Below are 12,447 nucleotides of genomic sequence, written 5' to 3'. Positions count from 1 at the left end.
CTGACCTATCAATTGATACTCAAATACCTACTTTTAAAACATTTAACTTAAGATTATGATGTTCACTATATAAAGTATATGAAAGACATCAACTAAGGAGTTCCTCTAAAATCCTTATAGTATTTAAAAAAAAATCCTTATAGTATTATTCAAATAGCTATACTTCATAGATAACTAACATAGGTAAAATGCTTACTGAAAATCAGGCACTAGGGTAGAAGGTTTTATATATAATCTTGATCAAAGGAAAGTTAACTGAGGGAACAGTCTCAGAAAAATGAAGTGATTTGGCCAAGTGACTGATGGGATAGAACTTGGATTCAAATCTGAAGTCTCAGAAGCTCCAAATTCATGCTCTTCTTATGAGAGTATATGGTAAAGCCATTTAGGAAAGCACAAACACACACCTTAAACGTTCTATACAGGAGTATTTTGGCTCACAACTATTCTTAAAACTATTAATATCACAGAAGTATCATTAATGTAACAGCAGCAATGCTTTTAGAACATTTTCATTATTTCAAACTCATTCATGCAATATGAATCCCAAGATCTCTGATTCAACAATGAAAGAGCTGATATAATTAGCAGTTGCAGAATTTTTTTTTTTCCCCGTACAGCCAGTAAATTTCCATCACCATGATTGGTTTCGAAAACCTGTTCACCTGGTTTTTCACCTTCTCCGTGAGTGATTACTCCTTTTCTACCTTACCAGTGTTACTCTTATTTTTTCCTCAAGACATAGTTTTCTTACCACTACATTCAAAATAAAGTAAAAAAGGAAGAGGAGGAGAAAAGGAAAATTCATCAGCTAATCAGCCTACCCAAGTTATCTATCTCAATGATGTGAAGAGAATAATTATCTTTTAGGAACAGACATAGTAAAGATATCTCAAGAATCACTGGATGAGATGCCTTTGTAGCAGATGATTAAACTAATGTCCAGTAAACAGTCAGGATTCACGTAAACATTTACCATTTAACAATATTTGCTAAGACTCGAAGACTATGGGGGTAAAGTAATTATTCTGCATCTTTATATAATCTCTACCCTAAAGCCTTTGAATTCAATAAATACTAGATATAAGAAGGGTTAAAAAAAGTTGCAAAATGGTTTTTTCAAATCGCTAACTTTAAGTTATTTAGTGATACACTAAGTATATATAGGACAAAGAAAATTAGTTTAAGCAAAGGCTAAAGATTTAGATTATCCAGGTTTTAACAGACAAGTAGCTTGATTAGATAACGTCAAGGAATTGATGTCTAAGGCTTTCCTAAATAACAAAGGGAAACTGGCTGTTTAAAACTAAAAAAAAAAAGTTTATGTCCTATTAATAGCGGAATATAATGGATTACTTTATATTTATATTACATATATACATATATACATATGTATTACATAAATATATTTGTGTATGCCACAAACTCCTCTCTGAAAGAGGTTCTCTGAATGAGAACCTCTGTATCACTCCAATGAAGGAGTGAAAAAAAATGATTTTAAGCCAATGAAACGATCAGAAAACTTTTTTTCCACTGGGGATTATCTTCCCCCACATTCTTTGCTACCCTAAGTCCTCCTAACTGTTGAAATACGTTTTCCCAAGATCACAAAATTAGATTTATCCGTAAGTCTATCTTCTCAAACAAAAAAAGGTAACTCTATTAAAGTAGGTTACATACCCAACCAAGTCCCCTTTCTGCCTCGAAACCATCCTATTTTTTCACCGTACGTGAGATCTGCTTTGTCCTGTGCCCCACAAATTCTACCGAATACACATACATAAACACATACAAATTAATACTTTAAAATATTTTGATTTCTTCATTTCCAAGGGTAAAAAGCACATGAAAGGTCAGAAAATGAAAAGATTGCATTTGCAAGAGTGGCAAATGGGCGAAATAGGTTTATTCACTTAAAAAAAATACAAAGAGGAAGAAAAATATTCAGTAGTTGATGGAATGTGCAGCACAAAGGCTAAGTAAATGCTTATCACAAAAAGATTTAATATGCATTACACAAATGAAAAAGTTAGCTTATCTAGCTGTTAACAGTTAGAAGTAGCAGAATTCAGAGCTTTACATAGCTACATAACCAAGAAAACTAAGAAGCAGAATGCAATGAAGATTTAGGTTACTTTCAGTTATCTGTATTCAACGACAGGCATAGCAACTACTCACATCATTCACATGTAAACGCTTAAAATTTCCCCAAGTTTGCATCCTTTAAATTAAAACAAAAAACCCCACAAACAACAACAAAAAACTTGCAAAGTAAGCCTTGGTCTTCCATCTAAGTTACATTATAACGATTTCTAGGCAGAAAAAAAATAAGCATCATCACTGCATTCTTTGCAAATCCTTTTATTTTGGCTACTTATCTTCCTTGAGCCAAAGTATTAGCAGTATTGGGCCTGGTTTCTTCCCATTAAAAGCAAACAACTTTTCATGTACCTTATCTATATAAGAGGGACACAGCACATTAAACAATTAGTTTTGCTGACATATGTATGCATAAGTAAGTATAGCCCAAATACTAGTCTTTCCTCATTAGACATACACATAACAATTTAGTAATTTGGATGGTTGTTACAGTTTACTGAAACTTGAGATTCAAAGCCAAAGAAAAAATCTGATACAGAAATTCTGTACTAATCTTCTATACCAGGATAAATTACATACATCCAACTATTTTATTAAAAAAATAAAAAGTATCTTTAAGTTGCCATTTCCTCCATTTCTGTCTGTAGGTTTGCAATAGAAAAAATACTTCGAACTGCCAAAGAACCCACTACATTTTTACTAAGTAAATAATCCTAAAATCTACCACTCTGCCCATAGTAACAACAAAAAATGCTGTGTGAAACAAGTCACATTTTTAATGGCTAAATACAGCTTTGTCTAGAACACATAGTACTTGGTAGCACAGGATTTATAGCACAGATGCTGATTAGCTATCTTGTTTCCCAGAAAAAGAAAATGGTTAGATTTTTTTCTCTCCCCACAAAAATTATTGGTCTAAAAGGTGTTTATCAAAGTAACTGACACTTTGTTAGTTTAATTATCACAACTTATAAGCCAAGAATTTAATATCTAAAAAGTCCCAAGACTTTGCCCCAATAATTTGTCATCTCAGTCCTTTTTCTGGAACATGTCTCAAGATAGAACAGATTTGTAAAAAAAATGCCACATACATTCAAGACACTCAAAACAATTATAAAAATACCAATTTTGTAAATATAATGCATTTACACATTTTAACAGCTCTTAGAATCAATGGGGTTGCAACCATGGTATTATATTTTAATTAGCAGCAATTTTTTTTAATGATACATAAAATAACGTCACCCTTTACAAATAAATGGCATCTTAGAATTCCATGAAATACGGCAACTTTCTCAGAATCACAGGCTTTTTTACCCAAGATAGCCCAGTATCTCATTTTACAGATGAGGAAAATGAAAGCCCAAATAAGTATGTCCCCAACGTCATAAATTCAAGAGCAAAAAAAGACACAGAAGCCAGGTCTGATTCCCAGTGATGTCCTTTCCATTACACAACCCAACACATGAAGTTAATGAGATGAAAAAATTACCTGGGTTTAACCAAATAGTTAACACACAGTTATCTAATATAATCTCTCTATAAAAAGCTTGTCACTTAGGAACCCTGTAGGTTTATGGTCTGAATCTAAAGAAAATGTCTCAGACTGACTCAAAAGCAACAACGACCACACACACACACACACACACACAATCTAGCGTGTTTTTCTCATTTGGTAAGATGTATAATGAATTACAGACATTTCAGAAATTAGAACTTCCCTTAATGTAGAGATTTCATAGGATGCATCAGAGTAAGTCAATATAATGTCACTTGCACCTCCCCCCCAGCACCCCCCCCCCAGTCCTGGGAGAAAGACCCGCCAAGGGGAATTATTACCGCCCCCCACCCCCGCCAAAACTCAATAGTTAGAACAAGGCCAGGGATTCATTTACCAGTACTAGAAACTTCGCACATCTTTTCCAGTCCACCAACTACAAATTCACAGGTGGTTGGTATGTTTACATCTCTCCCCGGAGGAAAAAAACTAAAGGAACCCAATCAATGTAGTGACACCCGCAGTTTGTTTGCACGCTCCGAGCGGAGGGACAGGAGGAGCCGAAGGAGAAGGTACCCGAGAAAACGACACGTTATCTGGGCTCTGGGGGGCCGCAGCACCGGGCGAAGACTGGCGCACGGGAGGCGTCGCGGAAGAGGCCGGTGGGCAGCGCGCCTCGGCACTCCCCTTCGCCCACCCTCTCCGTTCCCCAAGTGGGAGAGGGATTAGAGGTGGGGAATGGACAGGCGGGGCGGGGGCTGGGGGGAGATCCGAGCCTGGCCTCGCTCCCCCGGCTCAGCCGGCCCGGCGGAGGTGGCGGCGGGGCTCCGAGGCCGCGGGAGGCCATTTTAGCTGCGGGGCCGCGGAAAGCCCCGGCGGCCCTCCACGTCTCAACACCTCGATCGTCCCTCGGTCCCGCCCTCCCCCCGGGGGCCGCTCCCCGCCGCGGGGCCGGGCCGGGCCGGGCCCCGCGGGGCGGGAGAGGCCGCCGGGCCCGGCCAGCCTCGGGCCGGGGCTCGGGGCCGCCGGGCGGGGTCCGGCGCGGGGGCGTCGTGTCGACGGGATCCGGGCGGAAGAGCGAGCAGGGGGAAAGAAGGGAGAGGGCGGGGAGCCGTTACCTATACTGGGCCGCAGCCGCCGCCGCCGCCGCCCCGCTGTGGGTGAATCCAAAGTAGTTGCCGGTCGCCATTTTGGCATCTTCCCCCAGCCGGCTGGGCACTGCGGTGGGCACGGAGAGTCGGGTCCCATGGCGGGAGGAGAGGTGCGTTGGGGCAGAAACGCCGAGGGAGGGAAAGGGAGAGAGAGAGGCGCTGTGAGAAGCCGCCCTCGCCGGGCCAGGGCCCGGGCCGCGGCCGCCTCCCCCTCCCGCCTCGCACTCCCTCACTCACTCGCACGCCCCGGTGGCGGCCGCCGCCTCCTCCCCGGAGCCAGCTCCAACCCCCGCGTCTCCCCGCGGCCCCGGGTCGGGTAAGGGGCTGGGCAAGGACCTCGGCGGGGTACATTATACTCACCATAGGTGAAAGAAACTACAGGGCATATGGGAATCATGGGCTCGGGCTGCTGCTGCTGAACTCTGAACTCTCACCCACTGCCTCCCTCCTCTGCCCCGCTCCTCCTCAGCGGAGAACAGACCGCCACCTCCCGCCGCACTGCGCAGGCGCCCCCTGCGCTCGGCACCCTGGGAGCTGTAGTCCCGGCCGCCTTCGCGGCTCTGGCGGGCGCGTGCCGGGCCTCGGGCCGAGGCGGGCCTGGGGGAACCGGCGGGAGAAGGCGGTCTGGCAGCTAGCTCTCCACCGGGAAGTGACCGGGGAAGGGAGCCGCAACAGGGGCGATAGAGGAGAGTGCGAGGAGCGCCTCGTCCTGCCGTGGGGGGATCAGGGAGAGTGACCACAGAGAATGACGTCGGTTAGCCTTCTCTTCTTACTTTTCACCCTTTCACTTTTTCGCGTGCAATGCTCTGTTTCAGTCCTTCTCGATTGCGCACGCTTCGTGAGAATTCGAGCTGGAGGGGCACCTGGGTGGCTCAGTGGGTTAAGGTCTGCCTTGGCTAAGGTTATGATCCCAGGATCCTGGGATCAAGCCCCGCTTCGTGGGACTCCCTTGCTCAGCAGGGAGCCTGCTTCTCCCTTTCCTCCCCATCTGTGGGATCTCTGTCACTCGCTCTCTCAAATAAATTTTTAAAAATCTTTAAAAAAAAAAAAAGAAAAAAGAATTTGAGCTAGATGAATTTGTACACTTCCTTATTCGCTCATTCTTCTTGTTCCCAGCCTCAAAATCGGGGAGGGAAAGACGGGGGGGGGGGAGAGGAAAAGAATGCTAGTCTGTTGGACTGGAAGCACAACTCCAAACATCCCTCCAGAACACCCTCTTCCCCCCACCTTCAACCCTCCCACCCCCACCCCACTGAAGTGTCAGGCTATGTCGGGGGGATGTATGCGGGGAGAAAAGGAAGTCCCTTTTACCTTCTGGGGAAAAAGGAGGAGGGTGTCAGACAAGGCCCAAGTAGTATAGCGGACAGTGACTGCAGCTTTAGGAATAAAGCCAGGCAAAGATAAAGATAGGAGGGAGGTGCTTCTTGTAGAGTGTGGGCAGAACAGTCTCCTGAGCAGAGCCTTGAAGGAAGGGAGGAAAGAGCCTGGTAGATACCTGGAGGAAGGACAGCAAAGGGAGGGCCCTAAAGCCGGAGTGCGCAGGAGCAGCAAGAAGTTAGTGAGGCTGGAGCTGAGCGATAAGGAGACAGGATCTTCAGAGAGGTCCCTGCTAAGGATGCCAAATCTTTCCTGGTGAGGACGGAAGACTACTCTCCCTCATGCAAGCATTTCTTTCTTCCCTCTGCTTTCTCTCTGTTTTCTCTTTACTTTCCCCGTTCATTTCCACCCACTCTTCCTTCTTACAGTCCGTCTTCTGTTGGACGATTTCCTTCCCCCTTACTTCCTGCCTCTGAACAATGCATAAATGCTCCATTTCACCTCTTCCTCATCTTCTCCATACCCCAGACCCTCCGCTACTGGCTTCTCCTCAGTGTTTGTTTATTTACTTAATTCTTTAAAAATAATCTCACCATTTTTTAAGAAGTTTGTTTAAGTAATCTCTACATCCAGTGTGGAGCTTGAACTCATGACCCGGAGATCAAGAGTCATGTGCTCCTCCAACTGAGCCAGCCAGGTGCCCCTCCTCAATGCTTAACATGAGCAGTAAAAAGAAATGCAAAGGGTGAATCAGAACTCACTCATGAGGTTTAGGGCTTTATCCCACATTTTTATGCCATAGCAGAAACAATACTTCAATTCTTACTTGTGCCAACCAGACTCCCCCACACCTCCTACAAATGTATGAGTTCTAAGAACCTGATTTATCCTCTTACTCATTTCAAAAAAGAGAAAATGTAGAACATTGGGGGGAAAAATCAATGTCATTGTTTTTGACAATACTGATGTTTCTCTAGGCAAAAGCTTTTTGCAGTCCAAGTGTGATGCTAGGAGAAAGTGTCTCCTACACATAGGATATTAGAACCCCATTTAAAGGTCTTGAACTTCATGGAGCAAGAAAGCTTTTAAGGCACTGACTGTAACCGCTTTGATAAACTTGTACTATTAGTTACTAGGCTACTTGAATAAAACTGGAGGAGAAAAGACAGGTGTTAATCACCTGCCTAAGAAGATTATTTTTAGGCCAATTTTATGCTTGGCTGCTTGGCAGGCCTTTAGAGGATGGAAGAAGGCTGCTGGCACACCCCAGTGATCGAGCAGGCAACTAGGAAGAGGAAGGCGTGCCTCTTTGGTAACTGTTCCTAGAGTTCAGAATAAGTGTGGCCGTGGTGAAAATTGTCTGCAACAGTGTACTCTTTAAAGAGAGAATCTGTAGGAAGGGCTCAACTTACCCTTGGCATGGATTTATTCAAGGAAGGAATTTTGGGATGGGCTTGGAATTAAGAAGCCTTGGGTCCTTTTCCTCCGTATTTAGTAGCAGTATGACCCGAACACATTATTTAATCTTTCTCAACCTCTATGACAAGAATAATAATAACATCTCCCTCACAGGACTGTGGTGGCGGTTAAATGAGGTAGCACTTCTGGGTGCCTGGGTGGCTCAGTGGGTTAAAGCCTCTGCTTTCAGCTCAGGTCATGATCCCTGAGCCCTGCATCAGGCTCTCTGCTCAGCAGGGAGCCTGCTTCCTCCTCTCTCTCTCTGCCTGCCTCTCTGCCTACTTGTGATCTCTGTCTGTTAAGTAAATAAATAAAATCTTAAAAAAATAAATAAATAAATGAGGTAGCACTTCTATAAAACAACGTCAAGGACAGAGTATTTATGTAAAAAGAACTAGGCGGGATGATTGTGAATCCTTTCAAAATCTACCTTCTAGTAAGTGAATGCACTATGCAAATCAGTCACCTAAAACCAAAAAGTAGGTGGCTCTGCTCTGGGAGGCTTTATGTCCCCAGTCTAGTCAACATCGTCATATGTAATCCTCTAGGCCAAAAACAGGTGGGAGACTTAATTGGAGGATGCCATTCATAACATCTGTCATCCTTCATGTCCAGAAATGGTTGGTGCTGGAATACAAAAAATTACACTTAGCTGTCATTCTCCACACTTCAGCTAGAGTGGTGGGTTCAAAATGCAAATTTGATCAAATCCTTCTGTGCTTCCTCTCACTCTTAGGACCAAGCAAAATTTTCACGTGGCTTATAGAGTCCTTGCAGTCAGGCACACCAGCCTTTTCCAGCATCTTCCTCCTCCTCCTCTTCATTCCAGCTACCTTGGCCTCTCTTTACCATGCTCCCTTCCCACCACAGGACTTTGCATGTTTTGTCTGACTAGATGGCTCTTCCTTCCTCTCTTCACCTAGTTAACCCTCATGCTTCAAGATCTCCACTGGATCAATTCTTCCTCAGCCTTCTCTGACCCCCTAGTCCATCAGACCCTGATTATGCTCTCAGAGCCTCAGGCATCCCTCCTTAAGTTGCCTTTGTGACAGCTGCAATCTCGCACTTACTGCGCCATTGTTTGGTTAGCATTATTCCTGCCATCAAACTACAGCTCGATGAAGGCAGGGTGCCAGTATGGGGTGCCTGGTGATAGGCACCCAGTAAGTACGGATTGAATAAATGAACCAGGTATTGCACAGCTTAATCTTTGATGATTCAGAAGGCAGTTTCAGGAACCTGTAATGCCTCAGGGTCATCATTAAGAACTTCAGTTAGCATCTGAAGGCAAATGAGAAAACGTTAATCGGCAGATCCATTAACCACAAGGTGGAGCTGGTCTGAGAAGGCCTGTCCCTAAACTCACCCCCAATACATCTAGTCACCTTTAGTCACACCTTTGAATTGAGACCTGGTATCCTGAAAGGACTTGTTAAAATGCAAACCTGTCAGCCAGAAAGGATAGTATATGAGCTACTCTGTATACCAAGAGAGTATGGCATGGAGAATGAGGGCTTGGTCTCTGAAGCTAGACCCATATGACTTCAAATCTCAGCTCTCACTAAGTGATAGGGCTTTAACAACTTCCGAGAGGTAAAGGTCCTAGGTCAATGTGGGGTTCATTGCAACTACTATGCACGTTGGTTGGTTATTCTAACCATCTCCCATTCCTGTCACCCAGAGAAGAAGCCAAAAAATGGGATGTAGGGGAAGGGTAAGCTCAAGCCCATGATGGGACTGGGAAAGGGGTAGGGCACAGAGGATCATGCATGAGGCATGCAAGGGGAGGCAAGGGGCAGGCTGCATCTGCGTCATTGTTTCCCCAATGACCAAGGGAGGGAGCAAGAAGGCCAGGAAACTCACTTGGAACCTATGATGGTCTCCCAAGTTAGTTACAGCGATTGCATTTGGGGCTAACAAAGAAAGAACAGGAAATGAGGCTCTAGCTCTGGGCATGACTTGGACAGGCTGAGATTCCAGGCATTCCGGGACTTTACCAACATAGGCAGATGGTGCTAGGAGCGGACAGCACGTGGAGGACAACAAAGTCAGGCGAGGGAGCTGACCTAGATGTCAGACTGAATTTTAAGGGCCAAATGGGTAGGACAATGTTCATGATTCAAAGGGAAAGTTCTGATTTTATTACTTTTTAAAAAGATTTTATTTATTTATTTGGCAGGGAGAGAGAGAGAGAGAGAAAACAAGCAGGAGGGGCAGCAGGGAGCCTGATGTGGGGCTTCATCCCAGGACCCTGGGATCATGACCTGAGTTAAAGGCAGATGTTTAACCAACTGAGCCTCCTAGGAGCCCTGGAAAAGTTTTGATTTTAATCAAGAGAACCTTAACTGAAGGAGGTACTCCAGGTGGTGGGATGTGAAAGACCAGGAAGCATTTTCCTCTAAATTCTTCCATCCTCTCCCCTCCCCTCACTCCTTTCTCCTTTTCTCCCTTCCCCTCTACTCTCCTCCCTTCCCTTGGAGGAATAACCGTGTAGTCTTGGAAATGTGCTGTAGTAAGGATATTCTTCAGAATGCTCAGTGCAATCATGACTCCATTAACAAATCCTGAAACCATTAGCAGTCATTCCTCAGGCCCTGTTCCTCCAAGTCCCTGGCCACGACTAACCTCTTTTCTGTCTTTATGTATTTATCTGTACTGGACATGCAATATAAATGGAATCATATAACATATAGCTTTCTGTGTCTGGCTCCTTTCACAAAGTCAAATGTTTTCAAGTTTCTGTTATAGCATGTATTGCTACTTCATTCCTTTTTATGACTGAATAATATTCCATAGTTTGGATCTATCCCATCTATTTATCATTCATAAGTTGGTGGATATTTTGGATATTTCCTCTATTTGCTAGGAAGAATAACACTACTATCTATGAACATTTGTGATGGCTAATTTTATGTGTCAACCTGACTGAGCCAAGGGTAGCTGTAAAGCATCATCTCTGGGTGTGTCTGTGAGGGTGTGTTTGGAAGAGATTAGGGTTTGAATCACTAGACTGAATTAAGATGCCCTCATTTCTGTGACTGGGCATCATCCAATCTGTCAAGGTCCTGAACAGAACAAAAGGGCAGAGGTCTGGGGAATTTGTTCCCTCAGCTTGAACTGAGACATTCATCTTCTCTTGCCCTGGGACTTGGAGCTTCTGGTTCTTGGGCCTTTCAGCTCCAACAGGGATTTATACTATTGGTTCTGATTCTCAGGCCTTCAGACTTAGATTAAATTTCTTTCCCAGCTTTCCTGGTTCTGTAGCTTGCAGATAGATGATTGCAAGACTTCTTGGCCTCCATAACAGTGTGAACCAATTCATATAATAAATATCCTCTTATATATAATCCCTGTGCATTGGTTCTGTTTTTCTGGAGAACCCTGGCTAATACAAAATTTTGCACTGACGTATTTTCAGTTCTCCTGAGAGCAATTTCCTGTATACACCTAAAAAAAACCTTTCTAAATATCTCAAGTTTTCTTTCTCTGCACAGCCACTGCCCTAATTTGTCTCTTGCCAAGGCCATTCAACAGCCTACTAATTGGTCTTTCTAAGGATCTAATCCTCTCAATTCCATTCTCCACATAAGTATCAAAGGACCTAAGATTGAAAAATGGTACTAATAATAGTAAGAAGAACTATATACATTACAATAATTCGTTCTTTTAAAAAATCTGAAGTAGAGGATTGCCTGGGTATCTCTGTCGGTTAAGTGTCTGCCTTTGGCTCAGGTCATGATGTCAGGTTCCGGGGATCAAGTCCCTCATGGGGCTCCCTGCTGAGCAGCGAGCCTGCTCCTCCCTCCGCCTGCCACTCCCCCTGTTTGTGCTTGCTATCTCTCTCTCTGACAAATAAATATACTCTTTTTAAAAATCTGAGGAAGAGACTATTATGGGTATCCCATTTAGAGATGATAAAGCTGAGTTCACAAAGCTAGTAAGTGTCAGAGGCAGGATTTAAATCTAACACCAACCTGATTCCAGAATGCCTAACCTCTGTGACATACCACCTTCTTGAAACACCTCTGGCCAACACGTCTCCCCTGCTAAAGTCCTTACGAAGATTTCCGCTTGGCTAAAGTAAAAAATGGCCTATTACTTATAGCACATGGCTATATCCCATTCATAAATTCCTGGAGTATTTATATTATCAACTCTCTATTTTCTGAAGCATCCCATACTTTGCATTTTCCTCACATACATCAAACTTGTCATTTCTTGTTCGATGTCTTTCTTTCCCCTGGGAGAGAATGTGGTAAGCACCACAGAGTCAGGAACCATGTCTGTTTTATCACTGTTATATTCCCAATGCCTAGAACAATGGCAAGAACATAGTAGGCACTTGATAACTATTTGTGGGATGAATGAGAGTAGTTCTGTTTTTCATCTCTTGAGGACAATGGTTTTATGATATGTATTTTTGATATCTCCCTCTACACTCCTCCAACTACCACCTGGCACAGTACTAGGCACATATGAAAAGTTCAACCTGTTTTAGTCCTCCCAGTTCCCTTGATACTTCAGCATGGATTATCTGCTGCCAAGTCTCAACTATAGTGCTGTAAGGGTTTCCTTGTGTTAGTAACACATTCTAAGAAATTGAAAGAATATGCAGAATTCAAAATAGCCAGGAAGAATAGCTATTTAGGGGCTTGGAGAAGAGGCTAAGCCATGCTGTGATCTTATTTATTTATTTATTTATTTATTTAGATTTTATTTATTTATTTGACAGACAGAGATCACAAATAGGCAGAGAGGCAGGCAGAGAGAAAGTGGGAAGCAGGTCCCTGCTGAGCAGAGAGCCTGATGCGGGGCTGGATCCCAAGACCTTGAGATCATGACCTGAGCCCACTGAGCCACCCGGGTGCCCCTGTGATCTCATTTAGAGATTGATATGAAATTAATGAGTGATGCTGAAGGGCA

The 12,447-nt window shown here is 43.8% G+C and overlaps 2 protein-coding genes across 5 annotated transcripts in view; one reads left to right on the top strand and one right to left on the bottom strand.

Moving 5' to 3' along the window:
* ZFR (zinc finger RNA binding protein) overlaps nt 1-5,272 on the bottom strand; it is an 86,366-nt gene extending 81,094 nt beyond the window's left edge. For 2 of the 4 annotated variants that reach the window (XR_014309969.1, XM_082724482.1), the window contains exons 1-2: nt 5,110-5,249; nt 4,717-4,816 (exon numbers count right to left, since the gene is read on the bottom strand). Coding sequence is in view for 2 of the 4 variants with exons in the window: in XM_082724482.1 (XP_082580608.1) it covers nt 4,717-4,816; nt 5,110-5,146 (137 nt within the window). In the remaining 2 variants the exon portion in view is untranslated. Of the gene's footprint in view, nt 1-4,716; nt 4,817-5,109 lie in introns of all 4 variants that reach the window. The other 2 variants (XR_014309968.1, XM_082724483.1) reach the window with 2 other exon arrangements.
* The window catches only part of SUB1 (SUB1 regulator of transcription), a 484,727-nt gene that overhangs the window by 378,387 nt on the left and 93,893 nt on the right, over nt 1-12,447 (top strand). The window lies entirely within an intron of this gene.

This window comes from Mustela nivalis (assembly GCF_964662115.1).
Source record: "Mustela nivalis genome assembly, chromosome: 3".
Lineage (NCBI taxonomy): Eukaryota > Metazoa > Chordata > Mammalia > Carnivora > Mustelidae > Mustela > Mustela nivalis.
This window is presented reverse-complemented; position numbering and strand designations above follow the sequence as displayed.